The 18,373-nt window shown below is 33.5% G+C and overlaps 1 protein-coding gene across 4 annotated transcripts in view; it reads right to left on the reverse strand.

Annotated features, from left to right (window-relative positions):
- Positions 1–18,373, reverse strand: part of TRDN (triadin) — a 416,769-nt gene that overhangs the window by 275,541 nt on the left and 122,855 nt on the right. For 2 of the 4 annotated variants that reach the window (XM_055114092.2, XM_057302585.2), the window contains exons 7-9: positions 17,032–17,091; positions 8,565–8,747; positions 2,030–2,089 (exon numbers count right to left, since the gene is read on the reverse strand). In XM_055114092.2, the coding sequence (XP_054970067.1) occupies positions 2,030–2,089; positions 8,565–8,747; positions 17,032–17,091 (303 nt within the window). The other 2 variants (XM_063605444.1, XM_063605445.1) reach the window with 2 other exon arrangements.

An 18,373-nucleotide genomic window follows, 5' to 3' on the forward strand; every position in this document is an offset into this window, starting at 1 on the left:
CTGTAGCCCAGAATGGAATGTGACAGTGCCATCATAGCTCACACACCCCTGCAGCCCCAACCTCCTGGGCCCAAGCAATCCTCCCACCTCACCCTACCAAGTAGCTGGGACAATGGGTGCATACCACCATGCCCAGATAATTTTTATAATTTTTTTTGCCAGTTGCAGTGGCTCACGCCTGTAATCCCAGCACCTTGGGAGGCCGAGTCGGGCAGATAACCTAAGGTCAGGAGTTTGAGACCAGCCTGGCTAACATGGCGAAACCCCGTCTCTACTAAAAATACAAAACTTAGCCGAGTATGTTGGCAGGGGCCTGTAATCCCAGCTACTCAGGAGGCTGAGGCAGGAGAATCGCTTGAACCCAGGAGGCAGAGGTTGCAGTGAGCCGAGATCACACCATTGCACTCCAGCCTGAGTGACGAGAGTGAGTCTCTGTCTCAAAAAAAAAATAATAATAAAATAAAATAAAATCTGTACAGATGCGGTCTCCATATGTTGCCCAGGCTGGTCTCAAACTCCTGGGCTGAAGTGATCCTCCTGCCTCAGCCTCCTAAAGTGCTGTGATGACAGGTATAAGCCACCACACCCAGCCCTAACATTGAATTTTTGATATATATAGACTGAAACTTGTAAGTGTTGAGAGGTTCTCTTCATGTAGAGAACTCACCAGGCAGGCAGTGGTGAAATGAACAAATTAAAGTTATAACATTTTGTTTGTAGTCACTAGATGATTTGTCAACAATGCAAGGTTGTGACTGTGATCTTTATTTTAAATGTAAGAACACTAAAAATGAGGTAGAGTTCAATTATTTGCTCAAGACCTAATACTAGAAAAGGATGGAGTTAAGAATTATCACTGTATTTCTGTCCAAAGCCTTGTCTTTCCACCATATCACACTACCTTCCTGAAGGTTTATTTCCAATTATGCTATGTTACTATACACAAACATCGAAAGTAATTAGTTTCACCTATTAAGTTATAATATTTGGCGATTTTCCCCCTCATTTAAATTTCTTACTGAAAATGTAGAAGGAAAAGGGGAGGAGGAGGACATTATTTAACTAGAATAAATTACTGGGATCAACAACATTTTCCGGAGTGCAAAGGTTCTCATTGTCTAGTTTTCTAGAGCCTAGATGTGTTACCTATTTGTTTTAGAAATGAGATGTCTCTTTGATGACATACACATAAATTATAATTATATATTTTTGAAAGGCTTTCACAAAAATAGTTAAGAAAATAAAAACATAGCTGGCTTTAAGCAATTAGCTTCATTTATTCTAATATAAATGAGCTCCTTCCTTAACAATACTGTCTTCTTGGAAACGTTTTCCCGAACATGAACATAGTTCTGTCAGTTTTTAAATCTGCAAAAGGCATAGTACAAGCAATCAAGTTACTCATGCTTAGTTCAGATGTTAATAAAAAATACCTTTTTATACTCTGGGCAACAATTAAAGATACAAGACAAGGTAGATATATTCCTTTAACTCAAAATCCTTCCCCATTGTTTTGAATATTAATTCCAAGATTATCTATCTCCATCAATAGTTCTTTGGAGTGGCTAAACCAAGTTCATGTATAAGGGAGAAAATTTTAAAGTTTTGGAAAACAAAGCATAAATATTTGAAATGTGATGATTTTAATATGAATTATGTTCACTACTAAGAAAAGAAAGATATTTTCATTGTCATGGGTCTTTTCTTCTAAGTTTACCAAGAATAAAATAAGATGATTCACTGCTTCACTTCAAGACATTATTAAAGATTTTAGCATTCTTTATATAGAGAGATATTAGCACATATTTTACATATCAACTGACTTCATTTGCAATAGGCCATGCAGTGACTGAAAGTAAAATTAAGACCTTAATGCCAGTTATTACCGCTTTTTATTGGTTTTATTCTAGATCTACACATGCATTATGCAATTTTTAAAAAATGAAAATACAGTTAGGTACATAAAAAGCCCACAATCTTAGAAACAAAGACTATTAAAACAGACAAGTACAAGAATTGCTTGGAATACCTGGTTTTAAATCCCCATGGACAAATATGTCAATCATATATCGACAGAATGCATACTGATCTGACAGAGTAGAAAGAAAAAGAGCAATGAAAAAATGTCATCAACACTTCATTTTTCTACAGAGAAATAATTTAACAAAGCAAACAAAATAGCACAGTTCTATTTTGGTTACTACAATATTTTCTGTAAAAAAAATAATTTGCACTTATATGAAAATACAGAAGGAAAGAAAGACGACAAATGTAATGCTTCATTTCTTCCATACAAAAATAACCTCAAAAATTGAAAAGGACTAGTTCAGGGTAATCTTATAGTGGTTGTTTTCAAAATAAAAACCTATTTTGTCAAATAATTGATTACAAAAGTCATCATATTAAAGCAATTTTTCCCATTTGTCATTTTATAAACTTTCAATAATGAAACAGAAGTTTTACAAGAGGAAATTGTTTCCAACTTGGAGTGTTTTATCAAATACTCAGTTCCAGCCCTTCTGCTAATTGTCTCTATGGAGCAGCAGAATGTCTTTTCCAAAAGACTATCAGGAGAACTAACCTCTTTGCAACCTGTTAGGTGGCCTCTGAATAAAAATGCTCTTTAATTGGGAGAGTAAATCAAGAACAGAGTAACAGAACCAAATGATATTGTTGTTAAACTAATCAAATGAGTAATCTTCTTAAGATCATCTTATGATCTTGACTAGTTTATGGCCTATGGTGAAAGTAAACAAACAAACAAAAAAACTACAGTATGTAAACATCATTTTGGGCAGACCTGGTCTTCAGGAGTTGGTTTTTTTCTATTCCCTCTAGATTAAAGACATTGCACTTAACTTTAAATCCTCACAGAACTTTAGATTCTCCTGAGGTCAATCCAACTCAAAGCTCAATTGATGAATCTTTACCGTATCTGCTTTAAAGCATACATATTATGAAATAATTTACATTTCAATATTCCTGAAATATGCATTTTATTAATCCACCAAATCTGAAGGCAGCTTTAGGACCAAGAGAGTTTATTGAATTTAAGCAACATGTTACATTCTTAATTGCTCCAAATTATGCATATCAAACATATGAAATAACAAAGCTTGTTACTAAACAGATACACCTCTAAGGATTTTTGTAAATCTCATTCTTTTTAGAGTAGTAGTAACAGCATTTTTAGAGGAATCCATTTTATTATGAAATTCTGTTAGGTCTTTAAAAAATAAATATAGTTATTGAAGAAGATATAAAAATATAATCTTTTTCATTAATACCTAAATAAGGGCAGGCCAAAACTCATAAAGTTCCAAAAATTTAGATGTATTTTAGTTGTTGAAATTGGAGCACATTTTCCCACAGGAGAGGTAGGGAATGGGAAGGAGGCTAGTCCTCAGGTCATTCCATGCATTGATATGCCCTTTGATGTACTGGCAGTAATAGCTGGAGTTTCTGATCCCAGGACCTGGGAACCCTATGATTGGGAAAGACATAAAGTTAAGGTAGAAGGTATTGTCTCTTTTCTAGACACGAGATTGTTTTCCTGAACAAAACTGTAGAACTGGCAATTTGACTCTAAGACAAAGCAAGATGAAAAAGTACATTTCCCTTAAATGAAAAGTTTGAAGTCAGACCAGTGTGGACTTTCTGAAATTGGCAGTATGTTCCCTTTATTTCAGTACCTTAAGTGACTGTACTCTTTTTAGATTTGTTCTGCCTATACTCTAGGAGTAGTTCTCAAAGGGCAACTTAAACATGAGAAAGAGAGAGGAGTTGTCAAAATACAGATTTTTGGGCTCCATCATCCAAAAAAAAAAATAAAATGCCATGGATCTGGACCCTAGGAATATGCATTTTATACAAACTCCTTAGATGAATCTAATTAGACTGCATTTACAGAATCACTGATCTAAAACCTTTCATTCCTTTTGCCCAAAATAATTACTCTTAGAGGCACTATAGACTCCCATGACAGCAAATAAGAGTGTTTGTTTTTATGTATGTTGGGAGTTTAGAATGCAGGGACTATTTGTAATATAACATCCCCTCCAAATGAAATATTATCTGCCCCATGTTGTGATGGGATAGTTATATACATAACATGTTGAAGAGTGTACTGAATTAATTAAAATCTTCACACTTCAGAGAGCCTTCTTTAGCTGAATGCTGACAATGTAATGAAACTTTTCAGCTTGTATGTTGAAATATTATCAAAGTACAGTCAGCCCTCCATTTCCCTGGATTCCACATTTGAGCATTCAACAAACCACACGCCTGTAATCCCAGAACTTTGGGAGGCTGAGGCGGGAGGATCACTTGAGGTCAGGAGTTCAAGGCCAGCCTAGCCAACATAGTGAAACCCCATCTCTACTAAAACTACAAAAATTAGCTGGGCATGGTGGAGGGCACCTGTAATCCCAGCTACTCTGGAGGCTGAGGCAGGAGAACTGCTTGAACCCGGGAGGCAGAGGTTGCAGTGAGCTGAGATTGTGCCACTACACTCCAGCCTGGGCAACATAGTGAGATTCTGGCTAAAAAAAAAAAAAAAAAAAATATATATATATATATATATATATATATATAGTTACAGCTACCATGGTTGGGTCTGTACTGAACATATACAGACTTTTTTTCCTTATCATTATTTACTAAACAATACAGTATAACCAGTATTTACAAAGCATTTATTAAATACATTAGGTAGTATCGGTAATCTAGAGATGATTTAATGTATACAAGAGGATGTGTATAGGTTATATGCAAATATTAGTCCATTTTATATAAAAGACTTGAACATCTGTGGATTTTGGTACCCGCAGGGAATCCTGAAACCTATCCCCCACAGATACTGTGGGACAACTGTACCTTACTTATATTTCTTATATTTCCTAGATCCAAAAATCATTCATTTAATTAATACACCAACAGCCCAATGAACTTCTAATTGTAAAAAGGAAATTTCTTATGAATTCAGAGGATGTTTTTTAACCTAGAAAATTATTTGTTACAACACTTAGAAGGTTTTGTTATATGTAAATAGTGCTGCGATCTTATATTCTAATGGCACCAATATATCAATAGGAATATGAGAAAGATGTTTTTATTCCTATCAAAGCTGATAGGAATTTTCAAATATTTTAAGTTAGGATGCCCATTTCCACCTGTCCTTGGCAATGACCTTAACAACGTATAAGAATTCTAGGTAGGTATGTGTTGGGAAGTCTCCAGTTTATCTGCTTAACCTATCTAAGAATACAGAAAAACCAAGCCTTCCTGATTTTGAAAGATTTGTGTTCTAAAAATGTTTCTTTAAACCCAACTTAAATATTATAGCAGAAAATTTTCACAAAGAAAATCTAAATTGTCCTGCCATTCTAACTTTCATAGTTCTGAGATAATAATTTATATAATGTTAATTTGCTCATCATTGTAAGTACTTTTTCCCCAAATAAACATCCTTCTTGGAATAACACATGCTGTCCATTTCTCTCCGTCTTGATTCTCAGGAAGCAGTGATAGATGTCATTCAAATGATACGTAGTTGGTGTTCCCTGTGGAATAGTAACCAAGGGAAAATACATTCTGGGTGCAGAATGTCAAGAACAACAAAAAATTTTTAAGAAACCTGTAATGAGGATGGGGCACATGTGGTCCAGTACTCTATAACAGATTCACATTAGCTATACTTTCTCTGCCTCCCACAAATATCAAATAGTTGTTTAAAAAGAAAGAAAGAATGAGTGAAGGAGCAAAGTGTGTGGCAGCTGGAAAATTCGTTTCTCCTTCCCCACAGACCTCCTAGAGGTCATCAGAAAACTAGGGAGCAATGTCTGACTATGCCAACTCTTCCTACTCTACAAACAGATTTAGATGGGTTCATAAAAACTAGATTATTTGATGGGTGTGTGTATGTGTGTGTGTGTGTGTTTATGGTAGGTGTGTATATACATATGCATCTTATCCCTAATGCTTTAAGCAGAAAAAGAGATGTATTATTTCCATATACGATATTGAAAGTAACTACATTTAATATATTCATATGTATATTATGTAATTAAATAATTACTAATAAATATGTGCCCCATGTGAAAATCTGTTTCCAAGTGAGTAAAGGACCTATGAGCCTTATTTCTTTAAAAAGAAGTATTTAGAAATCTATATGAAAAGAATGCCTCAAACATATTAGGTCTAACTTAACTATGTGAATGAGTATTCTCTTGCCCAAAAAGCTAACTCAACAATTAGCTTAGTTGAGCTAACTCAACTAAGTCATCATATAAAATTTTCAAAACCAAAGCCTCAGAAATTAAAAAAAACTATATCTTTATCTTGCTTAGCTAAAATCATAATGTAATTAGTTTTCTTTAATTTAAAAATGCTCTTAATTAAATCTTTGCTTAGTAACAAAAAATGAAAAATAAAATGACATATTTATATGTCTGATCTGCCATTAGAGGTTAAGTTTTGAATACTTACCTAATGATACATTTATATAATTGATGGCAATTGTTCTCAATACTGAGACTTGCTTTAGCAATTGCAATTGTTTAGCTGATAAAATCACATTTGTGCTTTTGTTTTAAACTCTAAATGATATTTGAATGTCCTTTTAATAGATAAATAACTCTTTGTGTAGAAATAAAAATAGTAGACTGAAAAGGGATATGGTAATATAATGCTGTCTTTAATAAATCTGATTACTGATAGAAATGAAATACAATATTTGTGGCCTGGAAAATAAACATTATTTTAAAGTGTTCCGGTGATGAGTTTTTATCAATAAAATGTGGCTCCCAAATCCCCAAAGATATGAAAAATTAACATCAAAAAATACATTCACATTCCTAGTTGTTAGATAAGTATTTTGACATTTCCAAATATAGCTGGCATCAATTTTTACATTCTGTATTTATGGTTAAAAATTAGAATGTACTTTGTAGGTTTTCACTGATTTCATGTGATTATTTTTCTTTTTGAACAGCAATCTAAAGTGTAAAGGATTTTAGGATCTAAGTAATCATACCAGTGAATCCAAAGATTATTTCTGCTGTTTTTTTACCACAGTAAAATATTATATTCAACGTATTTTCTCTTTACTTACTTCATCCTTTTTGCCTACCAAAATATTTCATTAATGACACAATTTTGATAGAAGTAATAATTAACTTTTAAATTTTTTTCATGGTGATATAATCACCTTGAAAATTGGAAAAAGTTTTAGAGCTCCTAAGTTTTAATATTACTTATATCTTAAAATAATAAATTAAAATTATCTGAATTTAAAGGTTTGTAGATCACTAAAAAAAGAAAAAATCTTTCCTTTTTAAAATATATATTTTTAAAATATGTATCTTTTGTCATATAAATCAGAGTTGACAAATACTACATGTGACTCAAAGTTTACAAATGCAAATTCAAGAGAAAAAAGATGAAAATACAGTACGAGTGCATTGCAAATTTCATTTCTTGTGCCTTATGAAGAAAAATTAATTTCAGTTTCATCCTCCAAATAGCCTGCTCTGTAACAAAATTGTAAGATTTCTTAAACTAAAATCTAATAGAAACCAATTCTTTGATACAGTCCTTAGATAACATTAGTCAAAAGTGCTACAAAGTAAAGAAAAATTTGGTTTTGCAATGCCTCCAAGAAACATCAGTTACAGGAATAGTCTCTACATGTTAGATCCCCGTATTCTATAAAGGAGTCTCAGGATTATACAGCAACCTGGAGTCAGGAATGGACTTAGGAAAAGAAAGATTCAATAAGTGCCAGAGATGTGGTACGATAAGACCCTTTGTTGCCCTCCTAAATCTTCAGCTCTGTATATTCACATAGCAACCTTCCATAAAATAAAAATTCAGGTTTATATGCCACCTCCATTGAAGTGATATATTTTTGCAAAGTGGGGATATAAGTTTGACATCACTCTTGCTGAAGAATGGCAAAATATGTCACATTCAGAGCTTTCTAAAGTTAGAAATTTAGTCAATGGAAACTGAAAAAGAATCTTGAGAACTGTCTTCTCTATAACATCTTGCCTATTAAATAAATTTAATAATTGGGTGTATATTCTAAATGATGTGCTCTTGCCAATGCAACAGTAATGTATGGATAGTTTTTATGATATTTACTCTATATGATTCCAACATGTACCCCTTCACAAACTCCTTAGGAATTGCTGTCATTTTGGGGGACCACTTTCCTCCAAAGAGTATGACACATACAATCTTTATTCCACCTCTTAATAGACATTCTGTATCTCAAAAATTCAACATTTATCCCCAATCTTTATATGATTTCGGATGCTACCTCCAAACCCCTTTTAAAAATACTTCAAAATGCCCCTTTAGATAGGTGAACACATTTTAGTATTTTTATAAATAAATATTAATTCCCAATTTACTGTATTTCTTTTCTGATATATTTACTTTAATGTCTTTTACCCCCATTTGAAGTCTGATTTTGGTCTTTTTCAACTTTTAATTTCACTGCATGTGCTTCTTGCCCAATATTCTCTTAGAACCTCCGGCAGCCTCCTGCTCTGTATGTTTACCTTTCTGTTCATGCTTTGACACAGCTACTTTCTCTTTGTCCTCCTTTTCTTTGGGTTTTGATGGTGTTTTCTGTACTTCTTTTACTTTTGCAGCTGTTTGCTTCACTTTCTCCTGTTTTCCACCTTTCACTTCCCTTTTAGTCTTTTCTTCACTCTTTTCTGCAGTCTTAGCTTTCTTCTGTTCTGTATAAAGTTAAGAAATGTTGAAATACTTTTGTTTATTTACAAACATAATGTTTCATCTGTACTATGTCATTAAGGAAAATTGGAAAAGAAAGAGGGAAGAAAGGAAAACAATGAAAAATACTGTTCTTAACATAAACACTTGTGACTTACCAGAGTTTTATACAGTTTATGAAGTGCTATATTAGATAGACTACTAAAAGTGTTATGGCTTTTAATTTGTACATGAAAACACTATTTTTTAAGGCAATAGTAACTTATCATGTCAACAAGGAGGCATTTGTAGTATGCAGGGGATGGATGTACAGGAATTTCTGTGAAAGACAATGTCCATACCAAACAGCCCAGTGAAGTAGTCTCCTTTTATAAGCACATGATCATTTTGCTCGATAACTGAAAGATCTTAAGGGTCATTCAAGAAACTGAAATGCCAACAAAGTCTTTTTTAAAGACAACAATTAGTAATGCAAGTGTAAAATTATCTGCATTGGTGTTGACTAATAGAAATAAAACAATGAAATCCATTAGAAGATAACTGAAAGATCTATAGTCTAATGATTTGGTCTTAGAAAAACTGAAAGTGAAGAAATTCGGATATTGGCTCCTGTTTATCTTAAGTCAGCGATAATTCTACTAGTTTTTAAAGCCCTTAAACATATCATGGGAAACTCAAAGTGCTATAAATAAAAATATATATGAATAGATATATAAATTAGAACATATATATATTACACACATATATTCTTAATTTGATATTATCTGTATTTTGGAAGAGGGAACTGGGATGCAAATAACTAGTCTGTGGATCATTCAAGCATCTTTTAAAAAGCAGTAATAATGTAGCACATAATTTGTGGAAAATTGTTCATAATAGATGCTGCATATTGGACATTCCTTTTTGTATGTGACTACACATAACCACTATACAGCACAGCAACTCTACTGCAATGTTGGAATCCTCTATGTCATTTGCTAATGTACTGTGTAGCCTTTATTGTCACTCATGTTAAAGAATTTGATGAAGGCCGGGCATGGTGGCTCTTGCCTGTAATCCCAGTACTTTGGGAGACCAAGGCGGGCGGATCACAAGGTCAGCAGATCAAGACCATCCTGGCTAACACGGTGAAACCCCGTCTCTACTAAAAATGCAAAAATTAGCTGGGCGTGGTGGTGCATGCCTGTAATCCCAGCTACTCAGGAGGCTGAGGCAGGAGAATCATTTGAACCAGGGAAGCGGATGTTGCAGTGAGCCGAGATTGCGCCATTGCACTACAACTTGGGCAACAAGAGCAAAACTCTGTCTCAAAAAAAAAAAAAAAAAAAAGAATTTAATGAAAAAATGTAATCAAGTTTCTTGACTTTGGTACCCTAAATGATGATTTCAGGCTAAGCCAAGATAATATCAGAAGGTCCCATTGAGAGAATGAAAATGATAATGCCAGATGCTGGTTAGCTTGCAAACCAAAAATCATCTGTGGTATCGCACTTAATTGACTATGCCAGCACTTCCCAAAACACTGTTTCTCAGATACTTCAGATATTTACAGGAAGATGTTGATACTGTATTAGGTATTGGAGAATATTCTCATGGCCAAATTCATTTGGCAACAATAAGCTAACCTGGTCGTTTAGCTTGGACTTTCTCAAAGCTGAAGTGTATTGAGAATTTTTAAGAAGGGGAATTATGATACACACATTATTCAATGTTGTTTAATCATAAAATTCTCATACAAATATTACTCAATTACTCTATAAACTTTTTTTTTTTTTTTTTGAGATGGAGTCTTGCTTTGTCATCCAGGCTGTAGTGCAGTGGCACGATCTCGGCTCACTGCAACCTCTGCCTCTCAGTTTCAAGGAATTCTCCTGCCTCAGCCTCCCAAGTAGCTGGGATTACACGCACCTACCACCAAGCCCAGTTAATTTTGTATTGTTAGTAGAGATGGGGTTTCACATGTCCATAAACTTTCAACATCTTTGTGGCTTCTGTAACTACACTCAGGGGATTTTCTTCTTCCTATAAATCATTTCTAAACCTCCTTTGCTGGTTTCTGCTCTTTCCTGCAGTAAACTCATACGTTTCTGTGACTGAAACCAGCAGTTTTCTGCGGATGACTTTAAATTGAAATCATTCCAGAATTCCATGCTGGAATGTTTATCAGTGTCTGTCTGGAAAGAAAGTTTCACTGGAATGGTCAATAGCACCTCAATCTCATGCAACTCATTCACCTAAAAAACACTTCTAGAGAGTCTATGTTGACCTGGGCTCACAGCTAGTTGCTGGAGCTCTAAAAATCAGCATAATAATAAAACTACCTGAATAAATTTTAGCACAGCAAAATTAAAACCCTGCAATATCTGGCTTCCTCCTATCTCCCATGTTACAGCATTTTGCCAAAAATTTATTCCTCTACTGGACTGCTTTCTTTCTTTTGAATATTTTATGTATTTTTCCATGTGTCAAATGTTATCAGACTGCATTCTCTATATTTTCTGTATTTTTCCACATATTTAAATTTCTTTCTTTCTTTTTTTAATTTTTGTTTTTTTGTTTAGATAGACTCTCGGCTCTGTTGCCAGGCTGGAGTGCAATGGTGCAATCTCGGCTCACTGCAACCTCTGCCTCCCGGGTTCAAGCAATTCTCCTGCATCAGCCTCCCGAGTAGCTGGGATTTCAGGTGTGCGCCACCAAGATCAGCTAATTTTTGTATTTTTAGTAGAGATGGGGTTTCACCATGTTGGCCAGGCTGGTCTTGAACTCCTGACCTCAGGTGATCCACCTGCCTCAGCCTCCCAAAGTGCTGGGATTAAATTTCTTCATGGTCAATTCACATGCAAAAAAATGGCTCTCCCATTTGAATTAATAATGTCTTCTCATGAGCTTCCATTTGTCTGAATTTTTATTAAATTACACATTTTATTCTTTATTATATATCTTGAAATATAGATAGTTTGATCTATCTGTCTTCCCTACCAGACAGACAGTGCTTAGGGGCAGGAATTCTATTATTATTTTTGTATCACCATAGTGTCTAGCACAATGCTTCTTTCAGAGAAAACACAGGATAAATGTATACTGGATTAGCAATTTTGATGAAGGGGAGAGTAAATATTCCACTATACTCAGATCATATGTATAATATAGTGATCTAGAGAATGCATTATGTAAATATGTGTTTAGAAATAAACTTGTCTAAACCTGTTAAACTTGCCAACTTTTTTTTGTTGATACTAATTTGTATGAAATTGTTATATTTGCTTACTCTAAATGACAGCTATCTACTCCTTGTAAGTTACAGTTGATTTAACCTTAACTTTATAGTATGGAACTATAGACGTGTGAAATTCAGATTTCTTTTTAATGCCATTATAATTTATAAGTGGGCAATGATTATTTTCTAAGAGGTAGAACCACACACATAGCCAACTCATTATAATCATTGACTTTAAGTATAAAAATAATAAAATATTTTCTACTATTTTAGACACTCTTCAATCACATTCATCCTGGAAATAGATAACTTTGCCTCATAGTAGAAAAAAATGAGTGAGAACTAAACAATGATATGGCTATAATAAAGAAAATATCATGAAACTAAAGCAACACCCAACTCCTATTTACTTCTGAGTACACATTCTTCAATTTTGTGCCAAAATATTTTTCCTGATTTTTCCCTAAAATAATTTAAGTGATGAAATTTATTAAGGAATTAAAAAAACAAAAAGTATTGCCATGGGTATTCAAATCACCCAGTTTTATTTAGGAAGGCATATTATTCATGACTTTTGTCAAATGGAAAACAAAATGGCCTAATCAAAAAAAATGACATCAGCATATTTGATTCAATCGTGGAATTAGCATGATCCATTAGCTACTGCATCAGATTCAGAATGTCTGATGCCAAAGTATTAAATAGAATAGTATCCCTCAATAAACATACTACACATATTGGGAGTTAGAAAATAACAAATTTTCTCTCTCATTCCATAAAGAACTGCAAACTGCTTAACTTTTCTCTGCTTCAGTTTCTTTGCGTTAAAAAAAAAGAATCGCCACTATAGCTGCCTCTTCCTCTATGGAAGCTGTGGAGATGAGTAACACTGAGCAAAATAACTTTGAATTCTGCAAAATAAGTATGTAAACATTTCTAATATTATATCTGCATAATCTGCATGTCTAGAGCTCTTGGAGTTTCCCTAGAACTTATCCAAAGTTTAATGTACAGCAGGAATTACTATTTCATTATTATTTTACATTTGAAAAATCTAAGTATCAAAAAGCCATTTGTCAAAGATGGTGCAACTAAATGAGTCAGGAGTAGAAAGAGTAGAATCAGAATGACTAACCCAATTTCTAATCACAGTGAATTGCACACGTATTAATATTAACCTAAAAAGATGATACAAAAACTGTATTTTAAGACATATAAGGGCAGATATAAATATACATGAACCATGTGAAAGTGATAAAATGTCTTCCTGAAAGTGACCAAGGCAGCAATAACTTCTCCTACATCATCAAACACACAGACATCTGAAGGTCACACTGACATCCACATCAATTAGACAGCCTGGCCCAAACTTGGCTCACCTCACTCAACTTCTCTTTTCATCATTGTTTTCTTCTTCTTCTTCTACCCTGTCTCTGTTGTTTTTAATGAACTACAGAAATAGGCTAGTTTTCTCAGTGGATATGGGGTCCTACATATGTATCAAGGTAGACATTAAAGGTCTACTCTTCCCCAGGAGGAATCCCTGAAGTGTTCTAACCAATGGCTGCCTTTCAGCAAGCAGTATGCAACAGAGCAAGAAACATGCTGTGTTCTATGCAAGTGCCTCCAGAAATCACAGCTCTTCAAAGGGAGATTCTACTTTAACTGGTCACACCTTTCAAAGATACTTCATAATATTTTCTATCTTTAATGTCACATAGAAGGCTTATGACTTTTTATCTTATTTTGTTTTACCAGAAACCACCTATTATATAAAGAACACTTTCTATTAATTTCTTATAATAACATAATACATACACATATAAAATAAAAATAAAGTATATACTGTATACAAACATGTATACACATATACACATACATATGTATGTTTTAAACAGACATATATATACTTATGCATACATATATATACACACATATATGTATGTTTGTGTGGGTATGTGTATGTGTGTGTGTGCACCTCCCCCAGAAGAATGATGTAAATATTTAAATGGAAAGTATTTATGGCAAGCAGACTCAAGATGACCCCCAGTGATTCCCAACTTGTGGCATTCATATCCTTGTGCAATCATCTTCCCTTCAATATGGGTTGCCCTAGGAATTTGCAGCTAACCCATAGTATATACTAAAGGTGATTGAATATGACTTCCATGATTAGTCTAGATAAGATTGTAATTTCTGTCTTCCTGTCTCTCTCTCATTAGGTTTAATGAAGCCAGCTGTCATGTTGATGAGACTCATGTGTCAAGGAACTGAAGGTGGTCCGTAGCCAACAGCCAGCCAGGAACTGATTGGCTAGTAGTCCTTGAGGAACTGAATCTCACCAACAACCATATAGTGAACTTGCAAATGGTGCTTCCTCAGTTGAACCTTCAGAAGAGACTGAAGTCCTAGTTAACACTTTGTTTGCCGCCTTGTAAGATTGTGAAACAGAGGCCTGAGCTAAGCCATGCCCAGATTCTTGATCCACAGAAACTGTGAGATAATAAATGTGCATTGATTTAAGCCTCAGATTTTGTGGTAATGCTTTACAAAGCAATAAGTAACTAATGCAGTATTCAACAAATTTTTTGAAAAAAAAAGATGCTTGAAGACCTGTATTTAATTATTTTTGTGAAGAATACTCAATGTATACTGACTGCACCTGGGTTTTTAGTCTTAACCCAATCATATACTAGTTTTATGACCCGGCAAAAATTTTTTTCTCTCTCCCTAGAGGTCACTTTCTTCATCTGTTAAATGAGGTAATTAATTTAGATGATCTTTAAAATGTCCACTAGATTTCATACATCTATCACATATGATTTCATGTATATGTAATGAAAATAAATTTTATATATATACAAAATTTATTTTCATTTGCATTTATGAAACAGGAGAAACAAAATAAAATTACATTTATTTATTTTAATTTAATCTTGAAAGTAAATTCATGTTATCTTCTAAAAATGTTTCAATTTACAATTCATCCATATTAACTTTAATAAAATGATATTTGGTTATCTAACAGAAGATTTATTGAAAATATATCTGCTTCAAATATCTCATTATTTTACATTTAGTAGATAAACTAAATCTTAAAAATGCTTCTGAGTTTTACCTAAATGGGTAGTTTCTTAAAAATACTGAATTGAGGCTTCTAGCTAATTGCCTAAAATGTATATTTTAAAAGATAAGGAAGAAATTTAAATGTAGGGAATAAGATTAAATTACCAAATAAAATCCATTTTTTCTAGTAATTGGCAGATAAATTTAATACAGAAAAACTTTGTTATTCAATATGCCAAAATATCTAATATTAAAGTGATATACTAATAAATATATTTGGCATATTATTATGGTACTTTCAGTTCTCAAACTTTTAAAGTAAAAATTTTGATCAAGATTTATGCATGACCACTTTTTTTTTTTTTATTTAGACAGTCTCACTCTGTTGCCCAGGCCGGAGTGCAGTGGTGCAATCTCAGCTCACTGCAACCTCTGCCTCCAGGTTTCAAGGTATTCTCCTGTCTCAGCCTTCTGAGTAGCTGGGATTACAAGTGTGTGCCACCACACCTGGCTAATTTTTTAATTTTTACTAGAGACAAGATTTCACCATGTTGGCCAGGCTGGTTTTGAATTCCTGACCTCAAGTGATTCACCGGCCTCGGCCTCCCAAAGTGCTGGGATTACAGAGGTGAGCCACTGTGCCCAGCCAATTATTTCTTTTTGATGCAAGAAAATCATTTATGGTGCAGAAGTTGTCTATTTGTCTATTTTTGCTTCGGTTACCTATGCTTTTGAGGTCTTACTCAAGAAATCTTTGTCCACACCAACGTCCTAAAGTGTTTCCCCAATGTTTTCTTCAAGTAGTTTCATAGTTTCAGGTCTTATGTTTAAGTCTTTAATTCAGTTTGATTTGATTTTTGTATATGGTGAGAGACAGAGGTCTAGTTTCATTCTTCTACATATACAGTTTTCCTAGTACAATTTATTGAAGAGACTGTCCTTTCCTCAATATATGTTATTGGTGCTCGGTAGCAAAATAGAATGACTATAGTTAACAATAATTTATTGTATATTTTAAAATAACTAGAGAGTGAATTTGGAATGTTCCCAATGCAAAGAAATAATAAATGTTTGAGGTGATGGACATCCCAATTACCCTGATTTGATCATTATATATTATATGCTTGTATCAAAACATCACATGTACCCCATAAATATGTACAACAACTATGTACCTATAAATATTGAAAATAAATAATTTTTTAAAAAGAAAATTCTGAATTTGAGATTCTAAAATCAAATTCAAGGTATAATACTGGTCAAAAATTGTGAACCAAATATGTTATTTTAGTTTTTTTATTGCTGTGGTAACAAATTACAACAAACTTAGCCACTTAAAATAACACCCATTTATTATCTTCCGGTTTTTATGATTCCAAAGTGTTGGCTCAGCATGGCTCTACTGAATTCTCTGCTTAGGGCCCACGAGGCTGAAATCAAGTTGTCACCTAGGCTTTGTGTTTTACTAGAGGCTAGAGGAAAGAATTGGCTTTAATGCTTATTCAACTTGGAGGCAGAATTCATTTTCTTCTCACGTTTTCAAGACAGCCAATGGGCAAAAGTACTCGTACTTCAAATCTCTTTGTTCTCTGCTGAATCTGTCTACATTTAAAGACTCATGATATTACATTGAGCCCACCTGGATAATCCAGGATAACCTCCCTATTTTAGAACAATCTTCACTGCCTCTGCAATTTTTTTTTTTCCATGTAATATAACATAGCCATAGGGATGACACCAAGGGGTGAATGAGGGTTATGGGGCTCAAAATTCTGTCTACCACATATGATGGAGCTCTTCATTTTCCTCTCACACTTTGAGATTCTCTATTAAGTGTTCAGTTTAATTATTCTTTTAGATATTAAATTTTAAATGTAAGACCAAATTAACTTTTTAATATAAATAAAATGATAAAAATTTACAAAAATCCAACTATCTGTTACCCAAAAATTAATCTTTCAGAGTAAAAAGAATTTAGTTATGGAAATAATAAATTGAAAAGTTACCTTTCGCCACTGTCTTTGTTTCTGGTTTTTCTTTTTTCTCCATTTTTTCCTTGTGAGTTGCTTAAACAGAAAATTTTACATTAGTACACATTTTTAATAGATTTCAAAACCAAGCTTTCTTTTGACCTCAGTTTCATAAGTGCTAAAACCTAATCTGTAATATTTTGAAAATTTATGACATTAATAAGTCTAATTCAGAAATAAAGAGTTACCAGTGTAATAAGAGTTGTATTGAATTCAGTGTTAAAGTCTAGGCATTAAGACTTAGCAAGCTTGTTGAAAATCAGATCTACTCTTTCTCAAGTCATTATTTCAAACAGGTAAAGCTTTCAGGGAAGACAAACTGCAAGGGAAAATTTTCTATAAGAATTTGCCAAAAAATATGTCATTATGTTTATTTTTAAATTTGAATTATATTAAATTGTGTTGTTTGGTAGTTTCCCAAATCATCATGCATTTTTCAATATTTACATACTATTTTTTCAAGAATAACAATGGTAATTAAATAAACTACGAAAATTAAGTAGTAAAATATGAGATTTAATTGGGCAGTTAACAAAGTGTATGCACTGATTTGCTAGAGGAAAAAATTAGTTCCACATATTTCCATTTCTCCTACTTCCAACAAGAATAGTAATAATGTACATCAGCTTTACTTACATCATTAAGAAATGCTTAAAATATGTATTTAAAAATCTATTATTTTTAAATACAGTTGATAAACAGTGTCCTCCAGAATCTTGGAGAGATGATTTAAGCCTCAGAAAGCCTAATATTCAGTTGAAGAGCAAGCGTCCCTAACACATGCAGAGCTGCTGAGAGACCAGGTGCCTCCTCCTCCAGAGTTTCAGCCTCTCCACCACTCAGGCCTGCCCACATGTACCTCCACTACCACTTGGGATTATGGGTAACAGATTAGACAATGTTAACAAAAGGAGCATTATGCTAGGCTAAGCAAGGCACTATTCAAACAAGGTCACAGGACTACATTATAATAACATATCTCCTAAAAAGCAAACATCCTTTAATTGGCATAAGGTAAATAAAAGAGCACTTACAATGCAGCATTTTATTTCTGCTTTTCAATTTGAATACATTTTTTTCTGCAGCACTTATAATTTAAGGGCAAAAATTCCTAACTTTAGTTTAACAGAAAACATTTAGCTACTGTAAAGTTTGGGAAAAAAAATCACAAGAAATAGCAGATTATTTCATTGAGTCAGAATACACAGAGCCTAGTGCTAATAATTCTGCTTAACCCAATATCAGACAAGAAATGGTCACCTATTTCTGGAACAGAGAAAGGAGATGGCTGTATTGAAGTTCATGGAAATTGAACATG

The sequence above is a fragment of the Pan paniscus genome, chromosome 5 (assembly GCF_029289425.2).
Source record: "Pan paniscus chromosome 5, NHGRI_mPanPan1-v2.0_pri, whole genome shotgun sequence".
Taxonomy (NCBI): Eukaryota; Metazoa; Chordata; class Mammalia; order Primates; family Hominidae; genus Pan; species Pan paniscus.